The sequence below is a fragment of the Dendropsophus ebraccatus genome, chromosome 1 (assembly GCF_027789765.1).
Source record: "Dendropsophus ebraccatus isolate aDenEbr1 chromosome 1, aDenEbr1.pat, whole genome shotgun sequence".
NCBI classification, from domain to species: Eukaryota; Metazoa; Chordata; class Amphibia; order Anura; family Hylidae; genus Dendropsophus; species Dendropsophus ebraccatus.
In genome coordinates, this window is record NC_091454.1 from 15,500,261 (window position 1) to 15,522,740 (window position 22,480).

At 44.7% G+C, this 22,480-nt stretch overlaps 2 protein-coding genes across 5 annotated transcripts; one reads left to right on the forward strand and one right to left on the reverse strand.

The window, feature by feature from the left end:
- Nucleotides 1–2,301: 2,301 nt before the first annotated feature.
- On the reverse strand, nt 2,302–7,939 carry CDPF1 (cysteine rich DPF motif domain containing 1). 3 transcript variants are annotated; one of them, XM_069967952.1, is made up of 4 exons: nt 7,609–7,671; nt 4,380–4,498; nt 2,757–2,868; nt 2,302–2,602 (listed from the first exon to the last, which is right to left on the reverse strand). In XM_069967952.1, exons 2-4 carry the CDS (start codon nt 4,490–4,492, stop codon nt 2,486–2,488), a joined length of 342 nt encoding a protein of 113 aa, XP_069824053.1. In that variant the 5' UTR covers nt 4,493–4,498; nt 7,609–7,671; the 3' UTR covers nt 2,302–2,485. The 3 variants fall into 3 exon arrangements, with proteins under 3 accessions (XP_069824053.1, XP_069824049.1, XP_069824045.1); XM_069967948.1 differs by lacking the exon at nt 7,609–7,671 and adding an exon at nt 4,575–4,754 and having other exon boundaries at nt 2,303–2,602; XM_069967944.1 differs by lacking the exon at nt 7,609–7,671 and adding an exon at nt 7,774–7,939 and having other exon boundaries at nt 2,304–2,602.
- TTC38 (tetratricopeptide repeat domain 38) lies at nt 7,848–21,514 on the forward strand. Of its 2 annotated transcripts, none has more exons than XM_069967933.1 (14): nt 7,848–7,956; nt 10,309–10,386; nt 14,014–14,095; nt 14,432–14,603; nt 15,071–15,244; nt 15,486–15,561; nt 16,264–16,383; nt 16,647–16,706; nt 17,247–17,285; nt 18,182–18,263; nt 19,066–19,231; nt 19,592–19,751; nt 19,959–20,032; nt 20,713–21,514. In XM_069967933.1, the coding sequence occupies exons 1-14, from the start codon at nt 7,927–7,929 to the stop codon at nt 20,804–20,806; spliced, it is 1,407 nt and encodes a 468-aa protein (XP_069824034.1). In that variant the 5' UTR covers nt 7,848–7,926; the 3' UTR covers nt 20,807–21,514. The 2 variants fall into 2 exon arrangements, with proteins under 2 accessions (XP_069824034.1, XP_069824037.1); XM_069967936.1 differs by lacking the exon at nt 7,848–7,956 and adding an exon at nt 9,961–10,199.
- The last annotated feature ends 966 nt before the right edge of the window (nt 21,515–22,480 follow it).

The window sequence follows — 22,480 nt, forward strand, 5'->3', positions numbered from 1 at the left end:
GGGTCACACAGTAATATATACCACCTCACAGAGGGTCACACAGTAATGTATACCACCTCATAGAGGGTCACACAGTAATACACAAGATATACCACCTCCCAGAGGGTCACACAGTAATACACAAGATATACCGCCTCACAGAGGGTCACACAGTAATATATACCACCTCCCAGAGGGTCACACAGTAATACACAAGATATACCACCTCCCAGAGGGTCACACAGTAATACACAAGATATACCGCCTCACAGAGGGTCACACAGTAATATATACCACCTCCCAGAGGGTCACACAGTAATACACAAGATATACCACCTCCCAGAGGGTCACACAGTAATACACAAGATATACCGCCTCATAGAGGGTCACACAGTAATACACAAGATATACCACCTCATAGAGGGTCACACAGTAATACACAAGATATACTGCCTCACAGAGGGTCACACAGTAATATACAAGATATACCACCTCACAGAGGGTCACACAGTAATATATACCACCTCATAGAGGGTCACACAGTAATACACAAGATATACCACCTCACAGAGGGTCACACAGTAATACACAAGATATACCACCTCCCAGAGGGTCACACAGTAATACACAAGATATACCGCCTCACAGAGGGTCACACAGTAATACACAAGATATACCACCTCCCAGAGGGTCACACAGTAATACACAAGATATACCACCTCACAGAGGGTCACACAGTAATATATACCACCTCACAGAGGGTCACACAGTAATATACAAGATATAAAACCTCGCAGAGGGTCACACAGTAATATATACCACCTCACAGAGGGTCACACAGTAATACACAAGATATACCACCTCACAGAGGGTCACACAGTAATGTATACCACCTCATAGAGGGTCACACAGTAATACACAAGATATACTGCCTCCCAGAGGGTCACACAGTAATACACAAGATATACCGCCTCACAGAGGGTCACACAGTAATACACAAGATATACCACCTCACAGAGGGTTACACAGTAATACACAAGATATACCACCTCCCAGAGGGTCACACAGTAATATATACCACCTCACAGAGGGTCACACAGTAATATACAAGATATAAAACCTTGCAGAGGGTCACACAGTAATATATACCACCTCACAGAGGGTCACACAGTAATACACAAGATATACCACCTCACAGAGGGTCACACAGTAATGTATACCACCTCATAGAGGGTCACACAGTAATATACAAGATATAAAACCTCGCAGAGGGTCACACAGTAATATATACCACCTCACAGAGGGTCACACAGTAATGTATACCACCTCATAGAGGGTCACACAGTAATACACAAGATATACCACCTCCCAGAGGGTCACACAGTAATACACAAGATATACCACCTCATAGAGGGTCACACAGTAATACACAAGATATACCACCTCACAGAGGGTCACACAACAGTATATACAGCCTCTCAGAGGGTCACACAATAGTATATACCGCCTCACAGAGGGTCACACAATAGTATATACCGCCTCACAGAGGGTCACACAACAGTATATATAGCCTCACAGAGGATCACACAATAATATACAAGAGATACCGGGGGGGGGGGGGGGGGGGGGGGGGGTAGCGCTATATTTCAGAGTCGCCCTGTTGCCAAAATGGCCTAGAAACTGCCCTGGTCTATTCTAATGGTAACATGTAATATATAGACATCAGGGGAGGCTTAAAGGGGTTATCCAGCGCTACAAAAACATGGCCACTTTTCCCCCTCTCTTGTCTCCAGTTCAGGGGCAGTTTGCAATTAAGCTCCATTTACGTCAATGGAACTGAGTTTCAAAACCCCACCCAATCTGGAGACAACAGTAGGGGGAAAGTGGCCATGTTTTTGTAGCGCTGGATAACCCCTTTAATATCACATAACTATATGTAACTGTGCTGACCCCAGACCATGTGCAGTTCCCAGTACAGCCATTGGTGTCAGCAGAGGGGCCATGTTGTCCTTTACACAAACAAAAATGTCTTTTTTAATTAAAGTTATATCACAAAATTATAAAACTTTATTAAACAAATGTAAAAAAAAAAATTTCAGCCAGAATACCCTGTCAAACAGCCTAGAAGTCTGGATGCAAAGAGCAGTCACGCCTTTTCCCCGGCACCATGTATTAGGTATTGCATTGTATACACTCAATTTGTCCATTAAAGGGGTTATCCAGCGCTACAAAAACATGGCCACTTTCCCCCCTACTGTTTTCTCCGGTTCAGGTTCGGTTTGTAATTAAGCTCCATTTACTTCAATGGAACTGAGTTTCAAAACCCCACCCAAACTGGAGACAACAGTAGGGGGAAAGTGGCCATGTTTTTGTAGCGCTGGATAACCCCTTTAATCCTACAGAGTCCACCTCAGTCCATTCACGGTATAGATAAGGGTGTAAGACATCGTTTTGCGTAGACCCTGTACAGCAGTGCGGATCCTCTCCTTCGGCCTATTCCCAGACATCATTTAGCCTGAGCCTTCCTCTTCTCCAAGTCCTGACGGATCTCAGTCGGAAAAGCGTCCTTATTCTTGGTGACACAAGGGAGGCAGAATCTCTTGGAGTAGAAGAGGCTGCAGTCCTGGAGATGGCACAGAAGACACATGGGGTGGTTAGGATCCATAATACTGCCATATTGGTGACCTGTTCTGTCCATATATTCCTTGACGCAGGCAGTATCTATGATCATTGTTTTCTATATGGATCAGCTCCTTAATAAATAAATATATACTTACCGCGCCGACGCAGACCACCTGCTTACACAGGCTGCAGGGGGAGCCCAGGATCAGGAACTTCTCCTTGTCCGGAACGAATGGATCCCTCATCACAAAGCATTCCTCCAGGAGACTGTAATAGAGCAGGAGAGTGATGACTATATTGTATATACAGTGGGGGTATATAACTATATCGTACACTGATGATTATGCAAGCTTTCCCACCTACAAAGAAGGGAGAGGTGTGTAATTTTATTGTAGGTAACGTCACCTGAGAGAGACAGAATCTAGAAAGAAAATTCCAGAAAATCACATTGTTTATTAGGCTCGGTTCACACTACGTTTTTGCAATCCGCGCATTTGTGTGCATCCGTTTTTCTATTGACTTCCATTATAAATGAAAACGGACCTGTTTTTTTTTTAACACACAAAAGTAAGGTCAGCTACGTTTAGGTTAAAAAAAAACGGATCCATTTTGATCCGTCTTTTTTTTTTTTATTATGGAAGTCAATGGAAAAACAGATTGCAAAAACTTAGTGTGAACCCAGCATTAAATAATTAGCATTTTATGAAATTATATAAAGTATTTGATCACTGACCAACCAGTAAGAATTCTGTCTCTCACAGACCTGTTAGTTTCTCTATAAGAAGCTCCTCCAACTTGGCTCTCATTACCTGTATTTATTGCACCTGTTTGATCTCGTTACCTGTATATAAAACACCTGTCCTCACAATCAATATCTCTCCAACTTCTCCACCATGAACAAGACCAAAGAGCTGTCTAAGGAAACCATGGACAGAATTGTAGACCTGCACAAGGCTGGGATGGGCTACAGGACAATAGGGAAATGGCTGGACGAGAAGGCAAAAACTTTGTACAATTATTAGAAAATGGAAGAAACACAAGGGGGGAGATTTATCAAACATGGTGTTAAGTGAAACAGGCCCAGTTGCCCCTAGCAACCAATCAGATTCCACTTTTCATTCCTCACAGACTCTTTGGGAAATAAAAGGTGGAATCTGGTTGCTAGGGGCAACTGAGCCAGTTTCACTTTACACCATGTTTGATGATTCTCCCCCAAGATGACTGTCACTGTTCCTCGGTCTGGGGTTCCATGCAAGATCTCACCTCGTGGAGTAAGAATCATTCTGAAAAAGATCAGGAATCAGCCCAGAACTACATGGGAGGGCCTGGTCATTAGCTGTAAAGAGGTACTTACCTGTCCACGTTCCCCAGTGTTCTCCATCCTTGCCTGTGGGATTCCCCGATCACCGCAGCTGCAGCTCACACTTCTGGTCCTAACTCTGAAGTGAAAAGCTGCTTAGCCAATCACTGGCTGAGACGGGACATTGCCACGGCCAGGTAGTGGCTGAGCGGTCTGTCACTTCAAAGGCGGGTTCAGAAGTTGTGGTGATCGGGGAATAACAGAAACAAGGCTGGAGGACACCGGGGGAATGTGGACAGGTAAGTATACACCTATATTATCTGCTATATATCCTAGAATCAGCCATTACACATAGCAATGCACGGCTGATGAATTTTTAACATGTTGAAAGACAACGATCAGCTGTCAAACCTGCTTGGTGGAAAATCATAGCTGCCATAAAACTTGTTTTCCCACCTCATTTATCACCTTTACTCACATAATGGACTTTGTATTTGGTGGTTTCTGGCCGAAGTAAGTATACGGGACCGACAGCCTGCAGAGCTGACATTCAAATATCCCTTTGGGGCTCTGGGATTCGTCGAGGTCCATCTGTAACTGGAGAAAAAATACACAGATTATCACTACACAGTATATATCATCTATACCGCCTTATAGTTGTCATACTACAGACCTATAGGAATTCTGTATACCGCCATATGGTGCTTAGGAGGCACAGTATTCTGCAAACAAGTCTCCCTCCATATTATGATGTCATCACAGTTGTGTTGGGCACCTTTTCTTATTGAGGTTGGTGCCCATAGACCCCCATCATTGCATCCTTCACTATGGGGGAGATTCATCAAACATGGTGTAAAGTGAGACTGGCTCAGTTGTCCCTAGCAACCAATCAGATTCCACCTTTCATTTTCCAAAGAGTCTGTGAGGAATGAAAGATGGAATCTGATTGGTTGCTAGGGGAAACTGAGCCAGTTTCACTTTACACCATGTTTGATAAATCTCCCCCTATAACTCTGAGCAACCACATTATCATGATCCCATTATATTCAATAGAGGTTATCCAGGATTAGAAAAACATTTCTGCCTTCTTCCTAAAACAGCACCACTTCTGTCCCCAGTTTCCATGCAGTATTACAGCTCAGTTTCACCGCAGTGATGTAATACTGCCCGTAATCTCAACTCTTTTACATCAGTCGGGCCCGGTCTGCTCTATGGAGAGGGGAGGGGGGAGGAGGGAGCTAACAGAGAACAAAGGATTAGAGTGTTATTACACAGCCCGATGGGGGCCTGATAATAACTGTAAAGAAGCGCTGTTCTGCTAGATCGGTGCTCGTTTACTGGGCCTATTACACGGCCCAATAATCGTTTAACAAGGGCTGCATGGACATCGTTACCGATGTCCTTGCACCCTTGCTTAGACTGCATACATTACCTATCCAGGCTCCAGGGCTCCTCTTGCGGTCTGCTTCTCCCCGGGTCCCGCGCGCTGCACCTTCAGAGCGGCCTGTCTCAGCTGACAGGCCACTCAGCCAAGCAATGGCCTCGGCGGTCCCGGCCTGTGATTGGCTGAGCGGCCTTTCAGCGCGGGACCCGGGGAGAAGCAGACCGCAAGAGGAGCCCTGGAGCATGGATGGGTAATGTATACACTTTGCAAATCATCAGCTGTCAGCCACGCATCGCTATTACACGTGGCGATGCACAGTTGGCACTCGACAATTATAGGTCCAAACCTAAATCAACGATCAGCCGATGATCGTTGTCATCGGCTGATCATTGTGTTTATTACACCGGGCCCTAATAGGGCCCTTACACAGTGGGAGCTGTGTGAAAGCTATATTCAGATGTCAGAGAGGTCACTGCTGACTTCAGAGGAGATAGCCCAGGATGTAGCTGTGGTGTCTTTCTATTGGTTACACCCTTCGCAAAAGCCTGTACTTAAAAGTGTAAGTGGTAATATAGCAGTACCAAAGGTTTACCACTAGATGTCGATGTTATAAGTGTTTATATCCAGATGTGCACAGCTGTAGGAACTAAAGGGTTATTGTATTGCTTATGTATCACATGGGTCTGTACACCAATGAGAGTCCTATCCTATCTTCTTTCTCTTTACTTCTTACCCACGCACTCCTCACCCACTCACAGCACAGTTTACACATGGGTAGAGGAAGTGTAGGGTCTTTTGCCTTGGATTCTGTAGAGAAAGGACGCAAGCTAGAACGCTCCCTACAGCAGTCAAGTTGGGCTCTGGCTCCCGCCAGGTCCCCAGTCCAAGTTGTGGTCTAGACGTTGAGCAGAACACATGTATCTAGACACAGTTTTCCTTCCAGTAACCGTATTCCACACTATGCAGTGTTAAGTCACCACTAGAGAGGACAAGTCAGGGATCATCCTAACCCACACCGTGGACCAGAGGAACACAGTCCAGGACAGTATCCACAAGAAGTAAAGGAACTGATCTGGATAGAGCAAAGTTTCTAGAAGCCTATGCACTCTATCTCGCAGCTTGGGTGTAATCAGAGAACTCTGATCACTCTGCTGATCCCAGGTAACAAGGTCTGGGGCTTGTGTCACCCTCTAGGACGGGTCACCCGACACTGGTGGCCAATAGGTTGTGCAAAGACCAAAGAGTCAAAACATGGACACAAGTATTCTCTCTACTTTCAGGTATGCTACTTAATCTACCTCTCAAGTTCCATCAGAGCACAGTACTAATTGGATTGGGACTCTCTCGACATCCTCCTCTCTATTCTTCTGATCCTTTTCTGCCTCTCATCATGCAACCCAGTCAGCACGGCTGTGCCACTCTTTAAACTCTCAGTACAGATCTGGTTTATCAAGTGTAAAGTAACTTATCAAGACTAAAGTACACTGTATTTTCCTGTATCAAGTATCTTCACAGTAAACAAGAGTATATTTATTTTAACGGGACTCTGTGATTCTTCACCAAGCACCTATACAGTAATCACTTCCTTGGGTTATCTCCCCTTTCTGTGGGTGGCAGTGCCAATAGTCCAGTTGGGTCACTACTCCTTTCCGGACCACCGTGATAATTGCCCAAGAGACCCCCAAACATCCCGGCAGGTTACTGTCCACAGGAGAAAAAGGTATAGCCTCACTAAAAATAAAAGCAGGTGTGCCACCATACCTGTGTGCCCAACCGGCCCTGGCGTCACAACAGAACATCAAAGGGTAGGGCTGTACCAGCCAACCGAGAATTCGCCACATAGCTGTAAATTAACTCTTTGTTGTCCTGTTTTGGTGCTTCATCTCCCTCCACCCCATCCTTTCTCTATAGAAAACCATGAACACAGGGGGGAGAGCTTCAAACTGCTTTTTCATGATAAAAATGCATTTTTCGGCTAATAAACCCAATTACAAAGCTTCCTAAAATCACCTGTACTATTGATTTCTGAATTGATTTCTGAATCTGAATTCTGATTGAAACATCGCCACCTTTCTCATCAGGTTGCGTGCGGTATTACAACCTGCCTCCATTCACTGCGGTGCAACTTGCACTCACAAACTAGGGAAAGAGAGAGGGGGATGCTGTTTTCGGAAGAAAGCCGCCATGTTTTTCTAAACTTAATGACCCAAAACCGAGTATGTCGGTACAAGATTTCTAATAAATCATATTCCCAATGTAACGCCATGATATCATTAGGGCGTGTTCACACATATTGCAGTTTTCCCTACGAAAGGATACGTACAACCTTACAGCAAAGCAGCCATCTAAACCGAGCACACGTACACAAAGGAGATGCAGATGTAGCAGAGCTGAGTCTGTAACTGTGCATGTTCAATGCGCAAACAATGCGACCGAATCAGCTCTGCTACATCTGTGCATGCAGAATCTAATAGTCATATACGGTTACATTGTTATCCGGCTTGGCTTCCTCCTCTAGCTACACATGACCTCCTCAGCTCTTGACTCTTCCTGTATCCAGAGCTCCTCCTACTGGAGGGGAGGGCTTCCCTGCAGCCCCAGCAGATGATCCTGAGCACTACGCCTGCAAGAAGAGATCAGCATGGCACCTGTCTGTCAGAGGGATTGTAAGGTGAGTCCATACCCGCCTGGCACCTATGTGCCACCTATAGACTGCGCCTTAAAGAAAGTAATTTTTTTTCTTTAGATTTTTTTTTTTGGCTTTTGTTCTTTACTGTTTTCATCCTTGTTGCTTTGTACCAAACGCCTCGAGGCTAAAGTGCAATAGGTTACGCAACACTACACTAAACCTGAAAAGAACTGTTATTGCACTCATCAGGGGGTCACGAAGATGAGATATGGGGAGCTGGTTTTTGGCTATGATTCCTATAGAAAAGATAGCAGCAACCAAAGCTCTCAAGGTGGCTGGAAGCCAAGAGGGTGTATCTGTCTAGAGCAGAAAGCTGCGGCTCGCCAGGTGTTGCAAAACTACAACTCCCATCATGCCCTGACAGCCTTCGGCTGTCAGGGCATGATGGGAGTTGTAGTTTTGCAACAGCTGGAGAGCCACAGGTAGGGGAACACTGATCTAATACATGGTCGCCCATTTACATTCCCTTTAACTATATCATTGATGTGGTAACACGTCTGACAACGAGGTTGAGGTATATGGTTGTTTGTTACCATGGGCAACAGCAAGAATTTAAAGAGGTACTCCGACCAAAAAATGTTTTCTTTGAAATCATCCGGTGTCAAAAAGTTATACAGATTTGTAATTTACTTCTATTTAAAAATCTCCAGTCTTCCAGTATCTATCAGCTGCTGTATGCCCTGCAGGAAGTAGCGTATTCTTTCCAGTCTGAGGACCCTATTCCACAGGAACGATAATCGGCCGTATCGGCCGATTATCGCTCGGTGGAATAGAGAGAACGATCAGCCGATGATCGTGTCATTGGCTGATCGTTCATTTAGGGCCAGACCTAAAATCATCGTTCCCCCACCGCGCATCGCTACGGTGGAATAGCGGTGCGCGGCGGGCGACCGACGATTTGAGAAGCACAATATATTACCTGTCAGGGCTTCTCCTCTGCTCTGTCTTCCTCCCCGGGTCCCGCGCGGTCTAGCTTCAGAATGGCCTGTCAGCTGACGGAGCGCTCAGCCAATCACAGGCCGGGACCACAGCGGCCTGTGATTGGCTGAGTGGCCCGGCAGCTGACCGGCCATTCTGAAGCTAGACCGTGCGGGACTCGGGGAGCAAGACAGCGCGAAGAAGAAGCCTGGACAGGTAATGTATGCTGCTGGAAGGACATCGGTAACGATGTCCCTGCAGCCCTCGCTCAACGATCATTGGGCCGTGGAATAGGCCCAGTAATCGAGCGGCGATCTAGCAGATCTGCGCTCGTTTACATCATTGATCGAGCCCTGCTCGGCCCCTGGAATAGGACCCTGACACAGTGCTCTCCGCTGCCACTTCTGTCCATGCCAGGAACTGTCCAGAGCTGTAGCAAATCCCCATAGAAAACCTCTCCTGCTCTTGAAAGCGGTGGCAGCAGAGAGCACTGTGTCAGACTGTAAAGAATACACCACTTCCTGCAGGACATACAGCAGCTGATACGTACTGGAAGACTGGAGATTTTTAAATAGAAGTAAATTACAAATCTGTATAACTTTCTGACAATGGTTGATTTAAAAGAAAAAAAATTTGGACAGAGTATCCCTTTAAATTCTTGCTGTTGCCCATGGTAACAGGTGACAATATACCTCCACCTCATTGTCAGACATGCTACCTATAAACTTAGCATCGTCCATCTGTGGTAAAGCAAATAATAAGCAAAGTTACTTAAAAATTTTTATCTAGTGTTGAGAAAAGACTTGAGTGCCATTCACATTATGGGAAAGATTTATCAAACATGGTGTAAAGTGAAACTGGCTCAGTTGCCCCTAGCAACCAATCAGATTCCACCTTTCATTCCTCACAGACTCTTTGGAAAATGAAAGGTGGAATCTGATTGGTTGCTAGGGGCAACTGAGCCAGTTTCACTTTACACCATGTTTGATAAATCTCCCCCTATATATATATTTATGCCCCACCCCCAAAATATTGTTCCGGCCTATTGAACGCACACACTTTCCCCATTATGCCTTTCACATCACACGCATGGTGTCCATTTGTTCCTCAGGTTGTGTGCGGTATGGCAGCTCAGTTCTATTAGAGTGAATGGAGCCAAGTTGTAATACCACACACAGCCTGAGGACAGGGTAGCGCTGTTCTTAGAAGAAGCAACCATGTTTTTGTAGATAATCCACTGCTACATTCACACTCTATGGGATAGTTAAATGTTGAGGGACCCATATCAAACGTGGTCAGGACCATAGGTGGGTCTATCCTGTGAATAGGTGGGAGTACCCCTTCAAGAATTTCTCATAGCATGCCTTACTATATAGCGCTTTCTTACTTGTGTATGACATGTATATGACTTTACAGGCGTGGCAGGATGCGGGGATGACCCTTTCCACTACCAGCAATGAAGCATGTAAACTGTTCGACGCCACCTTAAACCAGGTAACACTTGATCCGTCTACATCGGGCTTAAAGGGGTTATTCACCAAAAAGTTTTTTTTTCTTCAAATCAACTGGTGACAGAGATTTGTAATTTACTTTTATTAAAAAAAATCTCCACTCTTCCAATACTTATCAGCTTCTGTATGTCCTACAGGAAGTAGTGGTGTATTCTTTCCAGTCTGACACAGTGCTCTCTGCTGCCACCTCTGTCCATGTCAGGAAGTGTCCAGAGCAGCAGAAAATCCCCATTAAAAAAAAAAAATCCAAACTAGAAAGAATACACCGCTTGGTGCAGGACATACAGCAGCTGATAAGTACTAGAAGACGAGCCAATACAATACAAGTAAACAAGTGTGATATAGTATTATTCACTATCCCCGCAGAACCATGACTGTCTAGGGTGGGTCCTACACCACTCCAGGCTACCGACAAGTAGCGAGTGCTTCAATCAGAATACAGATAGTAAAAAGATGTAAATAGACCGATCTTCAATGCTGCAAAAGATCTCCAGAATCACTGAACACGCCCCAATCATACCACACAGGCACACCTTTCTCCAGATTGAGCAGTCAAATTCTCCTCAGCGAAGTGAGGCAATCTAAGAAATTTCCTGAAGAAGGTGTGATGGCCCGGGGCCTTTTGTCTACTGCCGGGTCAGCTGGTATGGTGGTGTGGTAGCTGAGCGGGTCTAGGGTCACTTGGGCACTTGTCGGTAGCCTGAAGTGGAGTAGGACCCACCCCAGACAGTTTGATACCCCGCCTGTGTGGTGTCCCAACACGGGTGTTGCTATTGGTTCCACCCTTTGCAAAACCCTGTGCTTGTAAGTGTAAGTGGTAATGTAGCACTACCAAAGTTTTCCACTAGATGTCGTTGTTATAAGTGTTTGTGCCCAGATAGTGCACAGCTGTAGGAACTAAAGTGTTACTGTTTTGTTTATGTGTCACATGGATCTGTACACCAATGAGAGTTCTTTCTCCTCCTAACCTATCATTTCTCACTTTACTTCTTACACACGCACTCCTCGCCCACTCACAGCACAGTTTACACATGCTGTAGGAAGGAAGTCACATGAGTAGAGGAAGTGTAGGGTCTTCTAGCCTTAGACTCAGTAGAGGTAGGACACTCCCTACAATTTTCCTTCAAGTAACCGTATTCCACACTATGCAGTGTTAAAGTCACTACTAGAGGACAAGTCAGAGATCATCCTAAACCATGCCGTGGACAAATAGGAACACAGTGCAGGACAGTATCCGTAAGAAGTAAAGAACTGATCCAGATAGAGCAAAGTTGCTAGAAGCCTATGCACTCTATCCCGCAGCGTGGGTGTAATCAGAGAACTCTGACCACTCTGCTCATCCCAGGTAACGGGGTCTAAGGCTTGTGTCACCCTCTAGGACGGGTCACCAGACACAGGTGGGCAATAGGTGGTACAAAGACCAAAGAGTCAAAACACGGGCACAAGTATTCTCTCTACTTTCAAGTATTCTACTTATTCTACCTCTGACGTTCCAGCAGAGCACAGTACTACTTGGGTTGGGACTCTCTCGACATCCTCCTCTCTACTCTTCTGATCCTTTTCTACCTCTCAGCACGCAACCCAGCCAGCACAGCTGTACCAGTCTTTCAACTCTCAGTACAGATTTGGACTCTCAAGTATTAGGTAATTTATCAAGACTGAAGTATACTGTATTCTCCTGTATCAAGAAGCACCGGCACAGTAATCACTTCCTTGGGCCATCTCCCCTTTCTGTGGGTGGCAGTACCAATAGTCCGGGTGGGTCACTACTCCACTCCGGACCACCATGATAATTGCCCAAGGGACCCTGCAACAGCCCGACAGGTCACTGTCCACAGGGGAAAAAGGTAAAGCCCGCTCAAAATAAAAGCAGGTGTGCCAGCATACCTGTATGCCCAACCAGCACTGGCGTCACGAAAAAACATCAAAGGGCAGGGCTGTACCAGCCAACCGAGAGCACACAACACCTGCAGAGAAAGGTTTAACCAAGTGTAGGTGTGTATAGGTGCAGGTGCGCAAGAATAGGCCAACAGTTAAAGAGTAGTTTACTCATGGCAATACAGATGTACTTGGCAAAAATACAGTTAGTGCAATACAAAAACAATACTTGAAATTATTCAGGTGCTTGTAAGAGAAGGTTTTTCAAAAGGGAGAGTAGAGGAGAGAGGGTGCCTGACGGGCCTTGTCCAATTAGTTCTGTATTCTGCCTGGAACAGTTTCGACTGAAAAAGAAGTAAAGAGAACACTTGTACTCATGTATAGACTGTGTCTAGCCGCCTTCTGCCCTACAGTTGCGGGCTACCTGTCCTGTCAGGATAGTACGAGCCCCAGGCCTAGTTACCTGGGCTAAGCAGACTTCCAAGATTTCTCAGTTGTCATGCGATGCGCAGTGGAATACCTAGACTTGAAGTAACTTTGTTTCACTGGGGTCAGTTCCTCTGACTGCTGAGGTAACTGCCCTGCACATTTTAGAGAGGTTCCTGGGGTAGACAAGGCGATCCTTCTGTGGCTGCTCTCCCCTTTGTACTATCTAACATTGTATAGTTGCTGTGTCTCTCATAAGGAAAATCTGTAGCATCTCTAGGTTCTCCATCCACCGACCACCACAAACGACTTTGCAACAGCTGTAAAGCACACTCCCTGATGGGAGTAATCAGTGCGACATTGATAAGAATATCACATGATTTTTTCAGGAATAAATATCATGAGTTCACAGCGTGGCTCAGTGACAGGACCTGGAGGCTTCTCACATGAACGATCACACCACAGTCATGACTGGCTGATAACAGTAAACAGTAGATTGCGCTTGGTGGTGGTCGTATTTTCCCTGCTATTCTGCCCATCCACCATAGAGAGCTGTCTGGTGGCTCCTCTATACACATACATGCTCACCTTGACTGAGTTGCAAAGAATTAAAGGGATGATCCAGAACTAGAAAAAAACATATATATATATATATATATATATATATATATATATATATATATATATACTGTATGTATATATACTGTATGTATATATATATATATATATATATATATATGATTAATTTTTTTTTAAAAGAGCGCCACCCACTCTTCAGGTTGTGTGTGGTATTGCAGCTCTGTTCCAATGAAGTGAATGGAGATGAGCTGTAATACCGCACACAACCTGAGGATGGGTGTGGTGCTGTTTTAACTAGTTTTACTATAACCCTTTTGAAGGGGTACTCCAGTGGGTGGGAAAATTTGATTCAACTATTTAAAAATCTGCAGTATGTCCTGCAGGAAGTTGTGTATACTTTCCAGGCTGCCACCTCTGTCCATGTCAGGAAATGTCCAGAGCAGCAGCAAAGCCCTATGGAAAACCTCTCCTGCTCTGGACAGTTCCTGACATGGACAGAGGTGGCAGCAGAGAGCACGGTGTAAGACTGGAAAGAATACACCACTTCCTGCAGGACATACAGCAGCTGGTAAGTACTGGAAGACTTGAGATTTTTAAATAGAAGTAATTTATAAATCTTTATAACTTTCTTTAACTTTTTTAATGCGTTGGGGTGTATGTTTGTATAAAACAATATTGTCTGGTTGCTATGGATAACGCACGTATTTGTATCCTTTATGCTATATAGTACGTCACATGGACAAATGACGACTCAATGGGAGGAATAGAAGGATGCCTGAAGAAAATAAAAGCGGCGGATCCAAATTTTGGTATGTACCAAATACGTAAAATCATCACTTAAAGGAACACTCTACATTTAGACAGCAGTGTCAAACATCCCATTGTTATAGTCTATACGTAAGTGCTTTCTATTCTCCATTCATTTTCTAAAACGAGACAAAATGCTGCAGTGCATTGTGGGAGAGCAGATGACAGTTAGCAGTTTGAACTTAGCAGTTAGGTCACATGTCTGACAGCAGGGTGGATCTGAAGCGTTGTCTGTTACCAAGGGCAACCAGTAGAATTTTGAATCCAATTTCTACGCAGTGAATCTGGCTTGTCGTATTTCAGTCATTTAGTTTGCTCTCGTTCCTTTTCTCCTTTAGTCATGGGTCATGTGATGGCGAATGGTTTGGAGCTGATCGGCACCGGCCGATCACCGACGATCGATCAGGAATTTGCGAAAGATTTGAGCGTAATGTCAGATCTGGCCAAGACGCAGCCTTTGACCGAATGGGAGAAGCTGCACGTTGCTGCAGTTGAGACTTTTGCCAAAGGGTATGGCTACCGTATCATCTACCCCTGGGCTTAAGGGGTAAATGGAGATTTATTGAGGGGTGGGGTAGTAGGGGGGCAACTGTGACTCTACAAGAAGAAGAACCTATTCCTGAGATGAGAGCTGGGTGCATAAAGCGATCTATCCATTCTGTACCCTCCTGTTATTCCTCCTGGAAATGTGAAAAAATTGACAACTGGGCGTCAACATTCCCCCTGTCAATAGGGTGTGACTCTACCAGCACTGTTGGGTTGAGGCCAAAACTGTGCGACTATTGACCATAGGATTTCTAATGCTCATGTGGCTTCACTCTTAGAGTATATAAGGCCACACCCCATTGACAATTCGAATGGCCACACCCAGTTGTCAGTTTATTCCTACATTTTCAAGTAGAGTAACTGAGGATCAAAACTCAAGAGGTACAAGAAGTGAACTTATGTTCTGTTTCTTGGTTTTTTTTTGTATCTAGAAACATGCCAAAGGCGTCTGACATATGGGAGCGGATCTTACAGGATCACCCCTTGGATATGCTGGCTATAAAATTCGTCCATGATTGCTATTTCTACCTCGGACAACAAACCCAGATGAGAGACTCCGTCGCCCGGGTTCTTCCATATTGGACCTCGAGTACCCCTTTAAGTAGGTATGTCCGCATTAACCATTCACTTGAATGGGGCAGAGCTGGATGACTGGATTGATGCCAGTAAGTGAATACACTGCCGATGTGCTTCATTCATTTCCACAAGTGGGGTCTGATCCCACCAATCATAAGGTGGTGGCCTATCTCTATCAGGTAGGAATACCCCTTTAATAACTGGTCTTGTAAAACTCCGGATTATTGATCAGATTCTGGATTAAAGGGCTTTTCCTGTTCTCTCTTGCAGTTACGTGAAAGGCATGTACTCATTCGGGCTACTCGAGACAAACTTTTATGATCAAGCCCTGAAGGTGGCCAAGGAGGTAAAGTATCCTTAAAGGGGTATTCCAATAAAAACTAAATAAATAAATAAAGTCATCACTTTAATATAGTGTTATCACTAGTAGTACTGGCTTCAATGTGTTTTTGCTTGAAATACCCCTGACAGGAAGTTGTGTAGTCCTTAAAGGGGTTGTTCAACCCCTAACAAAAAAATTCTTTTGAATTAACTGGTGCTAGAAAGTGCCAGAGAATTGTCATTTATTTCTATAGAAAAAATCTCTACCAGTACTTATCAGCTGCTGTATGTTCTGCAGGGATTGGTGTATTCTTTCCAGTCTGGAGTGCAGAAGAGGTTTTATATGGGAATTGCTGCTGCTCTGGACAGTTCCTGACATAGACAGAGGTGGCAGCAGAGAGCACTGTGTCAGACTGGTTAAGAACACAACACTTTTTGCAGGACATACAGCAGCGGATAAGTACTGGAAGACTTGACATTTTTTTTTTATAGAAGTAAATTACAGATCTCTGGCACTTTCTGGCTTTAAAGAAATATTTTTTTTTTTGGTGAACTACCCCTTTAAATGTCTTGGTGTCCCGGCTTCTCCCTGTTTTGACACATCACATCCCGTTTACAGCATTTAGCTTTGTGCTGAACAATGCCACAGGTAGATGAGTAGACAGGGAATGAATGCAGCAGCATACCTACTCACTGTATATAGTGTCCCTCTCTCTCTATTGTCCAGGCTCTGGCTGTAGACCAGAAGGACTGCTGGTCGGTGCACACCATAGCTCACGTCTATGAGATGAAGGCCTCTATAGAGGACGGTCTGACCTTCATGGAGCAAACTGAGAACCACTGGAAGGTAAAGTCACAAAATAATCCTCCCTATGAAAGTTCTCATTGTCGCCCCATGACACTAACCAGAGTCCTGAAAGAGTCCTATAGAAATCGTGCAGGTAATTTCTCATCTTGGGGGCAGGGCTTCACTAGGGGGCGTGGCTTATCATTGCTCATACTGCAGACAGGACAGTGGGGGAGAGCTCCTGCCGTAGCACAGTTGCCTTACAGCCAGAGTGATCTCAGATTGGAGTCTGTTCACATTTTGCTTGTCTTTTTTTCTTTCAGGATGGTGACATGCTCGCCTGTCACGTCTACTGGCACTGGGCTTTATATTTCATCGAAAAGGTTAGTTTTCTATTCCTGTATGTTATCAGTGATATGTAGGGTGCTCGGGCGCAGACACTTTTCACGATCAGTCTGAACTCAGAGGCCCCATAGACAGTGAACTGAGCGGTATCCATGACATTTAACCTTTGTTGTCGTGACGGGTGGGGTTCACGGTGATCAGATCCTTATCGATCAGCTAGTTTTCCCTATCCTGTGGACAGCTGGTAACTAATCTTAGCATATCCTGTTTAATTACATAGCCAGTAACCACATACAGCAATATACACCTAGTATTCAGTGCTATATAGAAACCTGTATACAGTTAGCTCCCCCTAGTGGTGGCTGCAGGCGTCAAGAATGTTATCCTGTAGAACAATATAATTATTTTTTGAAATTGATCACCAGACAAATATGGGGTCACCTAAACCTTATGACTACTCTAGACCCCCAGACATTAATCCATGATTGCCTTACACTACCTCTGATTAACCCTTTCAGAGAACAATAGATGAAGGATATAACTTATTTATAAATTTTTTTTTTTTTCACTTTCTTTAGGGGGAATATGAGGCGGCCCTGACCCTGTATGACCAATATGTAAGTACCTGGCATAGCCAATAATTTAAGGGTGCATTCACACGTACAGGATCCGCAGCAGATCTGCAGCAGATTTGATGCTGTGTTCAGTTATCTAGATGAAATCTGCTGCGAATCCGCAGCAGAAAATCCGCTGCAGATCCTGTACGTGTGAACGCATCCTAAGGGTGTGTTCACACTTACAGGATTCGCAGCAAATCTGCAGCAGATCCGCAGCAGATTTGATGGTGCAGATTTGATGCTGTGTTCAGTTATTTAAATGAAATCTGCTGCGGATCCGCAGCAGAAAATACGCTGCGGATCTGGTAAGTGTGAACGTACCCTTAAAGGGGTAGTGCACCAAAAAAAAATTTCTTTCAAATCAACTGCTGCCATGAAGTGCCAGAGATTTGTAATTTACTTCTATTAAAAAATCTCAAGCCTTCCAGTATTTATCAGCTGCTGTATGCTCAGCAGGAAGTGGTATTATTTCCAGTCTGGAGAGCAGGAGAGGTTTTTTATGGGGATTTGCTCCTTCTCTGAACAGTTCCTGACATGGACAGAGGTGGCAGCAGAGAGCACTGTGTCAGACAGGAAAGAAAACACCACTTCCTGCTGGACACACAGCAGCTGATAAGTACTGGAAGGCTTGAGATTTTTTAATAGAAGTAAATTACAAATCTCTGGCACTTCATGGCATCAGTTGATTTGAGAAAAAAAAATTTGGATATCCCATATAGGATATCCCATAGCCTTAACTGACAGCTGGTTATCTGGTGGCTATGACCCACAGCTTATATACAGGGCTGGAGCAACAAACCCAGACCCCAACTGATCAAGCTTTTAGGACATGTCATGTGTTTTTTTTTTTTTTTTTTTTAAAGAGACAGTGCACATTTAATGATGTCAATCCACAGATCGCTCCCAAATGTTTTGCAAGCGGAGCCATGCTGGACGTTGTGGACAATTCGTCTCTGTTGCAGCGGCTTCAGATGGAAGGTGCGGCCACATACCCATAAAATATTATACCGCAATAGCCCTTATTATTGACTTTATTTTTATGAAGCGTACTCTCTCCATATGTCTTAATAAAGCCTATTAACCTCATAGTCAGGGGGGCTCTCCTATAAGCCAGAACATAATTTGCTCTACAGAAGCCGTTCTCGTTCCAGAAATTTCCAGCCATCCTTCTATGACATGGGTGGCTGTCTTATCCAGCAAAAAAAAAAAAATCTTTCAAATCAACTAGTCCCAACCCCCACCAGCTGCTGCATTCATTCCCTGCCTACTCTTCTGCCTGTGGCATTGTTCAGTACAAGGCTAAATGCTGTAAACAGGATTTGTTATCTTTGAAGACTTTTTTTTTCTGTCAAATCAACTGGTGCTAGAGATTTATATGTTATTTCTATAAAAAAAAAATCTCCAGTCTTCTAGTACTTATCAGCTTCTGTATGTCCTGCAGCTAGTGGTGTATTCTTTTCCAGTCTGACACAGTGCTCTCTGCTCTGTCCAGAGTAGTAGCAAATCCCCATAGAAAACCTCTCCTGCTCTGGGCAGTTCCTGACATGGACAGAGGTGGCAGCAGAGAGCACTGTGTCAGACTGGAAAGAATACACCACTTAACTGCACTTCCTGCAGGACATACAGCAGCTGATAAGTACTGGACGACTGGAGTTTTTTTTTTTTAAAGAAGTATGTGGAAGAATTTTGTATTCACTGGACTACCATTATCTAGGTTACCAGGTAAAGAAAAAATTTATTTCTCAAGATAACTAATTCCCATCCTTCCTGTGCCGTCTAGGAGTAGATGTCGGAAAACGATGGAACAATCTCGTCCAGGTAACCAAGAAACACACGGACGATCACCTCCTCATCTTCAACGACCTTCACTTCTTGATGTCATCCTTGGGCTCCAAAGATCACGAGGTGACAGCTCGGCTGCTCCAGTCATTGAAGGAACTTTCTAAGTAAGGAACAAGGTTGTCAAAGAACGCGGTTCAGGTGTCAGGTCACAATTCCTGAGGCCGGCGATGTAGGTGCTGATCTAGAGCAAGGTGTCTGTATATAGGGGGAGATTTATCAAACATGGTGTAAAGTGACACTGGCTCAGTTGCCCCTAGCAACCAATCAGATTCCACCTCTCATTTTCCAAAGCGTCTGTGAGGAATGAAAGCTGGAATCTGATTGGTTGCTAGGGGCAACAGAGCCAGTTTCACTTTACAGCATGTTTGCTAAATCTGCCCAATGGTGGCTATCTCACCTATCCGGCCTCAGCCATGGACCTGATCATAGACGTATTCCATGCGTTGTGCATTTTATATTTCCAGATCGTCTGATGAAAACTACCAGCACTCCCTGCTCCGAGACCTCGGCCTCCCGCTTAGTCAGGCTCTTGTAGAGTTCCACAATGGGAACTATGACAAGGTAGTGGAGCTGATGGCCCCGATTCGGTACAAGATAGTGAATATAGGAGGAAGTGATGCTCAGGTAATGTCTTCAATGTATCATTGGCGCTCAGTTTTTTTGTTATTTGTATGGATATAAATAAATGACAAGATTGTGGCTCCCTGCAGTAAACACTAGGGGGAGCTTGTGAGCTTACTGCATACAGGTTACACATTGATCTCAATTATATATCTGTATGCGAGAATCAAGTCACCACCTATGTGTCTATGTGGAATTTCTGTTTTCCAGAGAGATCTCTTCAACCAAGTTCTTATTCGAGCTGCGATGAACAGTAACACGAAATCTTATCACACGTTAGCCAGGTAGAAAGATCTCACAGTCTGTTCTTATGTGTATGATGTCCTAACATACAGCCATCCAGCTGTTGCAAAACTACTATTCCCAACATGCCTGGACAGCCAAAGCATGATGGGAATTGTAGTTTTGAAACAGCTGGAGAGCTGAGGGTTTCCCCATCCCTGCCTTAAAGGGTTCACCCCAAAGTTTTTTTCTTTCAAATCAACTGGTGTCAGAAAGAGCCAGAGATTGTAATTTACTTCTATTAAATAATCTCCTGTCTTTCAGTCCTTATCAGCTGCTGTATGTCCTGCAGGAAGTGGTGTATTCTTTCCAGTCTGACACAGTGCTCTCTGCTGCCCCCTCTGTCCATGTCAGGAACTGTCCAGAGCAGCAGCAAATCCCCCATAGAAAACCTCTCTTGCTCTCCAGACTGGAAAGAATACAGCACTTCCTGCAGAGCATACAGCAGCAGATACATACTGGAAGACTTGAGATTTTTTAATAGAAGTAAATTACAAATCTCTGGCACCAGTTGATTTGAAAGAATTTTTTTTTTTTTGTGAACTACCCCTTTAAAGGGTGAATATCCTTTGATACAGCCTGACAATAAGCAGCAATACAAGATGTGGCCTGTGACCAGGTGTTCGTAAAAACAAACCAGCCATTTTTTTTTAACCTTCACCAATTTTTTTTTTCTTTGCAGAAGCCTTTTAATAGAGAGAGACGTCTTGAGACCCAACTCCCCCCTGACGGAGAGGCTGATGAGGAAGGCCAACGCCGTTCACTCCCTCGTGTAGATCTGACTAACCAGGAATCCTTATACATCTGTGATGATCAACATAATCAGGAAACCGGTTGTCTTAAAGTTTTAGAAAAAGGTTTAGAAAAGCTTAGGCTGCTTTCTTCCAAAATTAGAACCACTTTAATAGAACAGCTGTAATACCACACACAGCCTGAGGATAAAAGTGGCGCTGTTTTGGCCAGCTGTTTTTTTTTTCAATCCTAGATAACCCCTTTAAAGGAGAAGTCTGGCAAATTTTGTAAAAAAGTATTGTATTGCCCCCCCAAAAGTTATGCAAATTACTAGGGCTGGACATGTGCTGTATGTGTCAGGGCACTCCCTATCCGTTGCCCTGCAAGGCTTGACAGAGTACCCCCCCAACCTCCCGTCAGGTCAGTGCGCCCTGCAAACCCCGGCCGGCCCTCAAGTCAGTGTGCCCCGAAACCCCCGTCCGGCCAGTGCGCCCATCAAACCCCGGCCAGCCCATCCAGTCAGTGCACCCTACAAACCCCCTGCCTGGCCCATCATTGCGCTCCATATCCCCGACTGCCCCCTAGTCCCTACGTGCCTCCATAATTAAAAAAAAAAATTTGCTGGGCTTCTACACTTTACACTGCCTTAAAATTTTGGAAAAAAGCCAGCGGCCAGATGTTAGCTGGAGATCAATGAAAGTTTATGATCGGCCTTACACACATTGGGGGAGATTTATCAAACATGGTGTAAAGTGAGACTGGCTCAGTTGCCCCTAGCAACCAATCAGATTCCACCTTTCATTTTCCAAAGACTCTGTGAGGAATGTAAGGTGGAATCTGATTGGTTGCTAGGGGCAACTGGGCCAGTTTCACTTTACACCATGTTTGATAAGTCTCCCCCCTTCGTATTTTCCTCTCGTTTTTGGCATTTTTGGAGGCTCTTTGGCAGTTTTTCCGAAACACAGCATACTTAGGGGGTGGCGTTTTTTTCTCCCATAGACTTCAATGAGGTGGTTCTGGTTGTCTTAAAAACACCATTGCTGTTTTTTTTCCTAGTGTTTTTGTCACCTTTTGTGATCCAGAAGCTAGGTCATGTGATGGCAGAGGGAAAAAAAAAAAAGTTCACACAAAAACGCCTAAACCACGAAAAAGATAATTCACACATAAAGTCAAAAATGCCAGAAAAAAAACACACTGGCATTTTTCTTTAGGCCTGAAAATGCCAGACAAAAAGTGTATGAGGGCATCCTAAGGGTACCAGTACACGGAGCGATAATCGGCCGTTAATCACTTTGTGTAATATCTCATGTTGTAAATTAACAATCAGCCGACATGCACGATGGAACCAAAATCCCGACAGCGACAGACTGCTGGCCATCACCCTGTGTAATAGGAGTGGTAGCAGCAGACCGCCACTATCTGCTATGGGTTACCTGTACGATCTAAAGATCTTCCAGGCAGCCCCTCCCACGGCTCCCCGTGACCCATCCCTCCCCCCTCCCGGGCGTGCAATAGTGCCGACAGCAAGCGGAGAATGAGAAGCGCGCCCAGAACGGGCCGTACTTCAAGCCTAGCTACCTGGGAGGGAATCTACTGAACAGCTTCTCCCACAGGAAGAAAGCTCTCTGGCGCCATCTATAGGTCTTTCATGGTAAACTTTCTAGTTCCAGTTTTCAGTGCATCAACCTCAACTTCTGATTTTTTTTTTATCTAGAGAT

Coding starts and splice junctions, on each gene's coding strand:
- TTC38 (XM_069967933.1), top strand. CDS start 7,927: ATGGCACCTGTCTGTCAGAGGGATTGTAAG. Junction 7,957..10,308: donor TCTGTCAGAGGGATTGTAAG/GTGAGTCCATAC, acceptor ATGACTTTACAG/GCGTGGCAGGATGCGGGGAT. Junction 14,604..15,070: donor GTTGAGACTTTTGCCAAAGG/GTATGGCTACCG, acceptor TTTTGTATCTAG/AAACATGCCAAAGGCGTCTG.
- CDPF1 (XM_069967952.1), bottom strand. CDS start 4,492: ATGGACCTCGACGAATCCCAGAGCCCCAAAGGGATATTTGAATGTCAG. Junction 2,869..4,379: donor CCAAATACAAAGTCCATTAT/GTGAGTAAAGGT, acceptor GCTCTATTACAG/TCTCCTGGAGGAATGCTTTG. Junction 2,603..2,756: donor AGGTGGTCTGCGTCGGCGCG/GTAAGTATATAT, acceptor TGCCATCTCCAG/GACTGCAGCCTCTTCTACTC.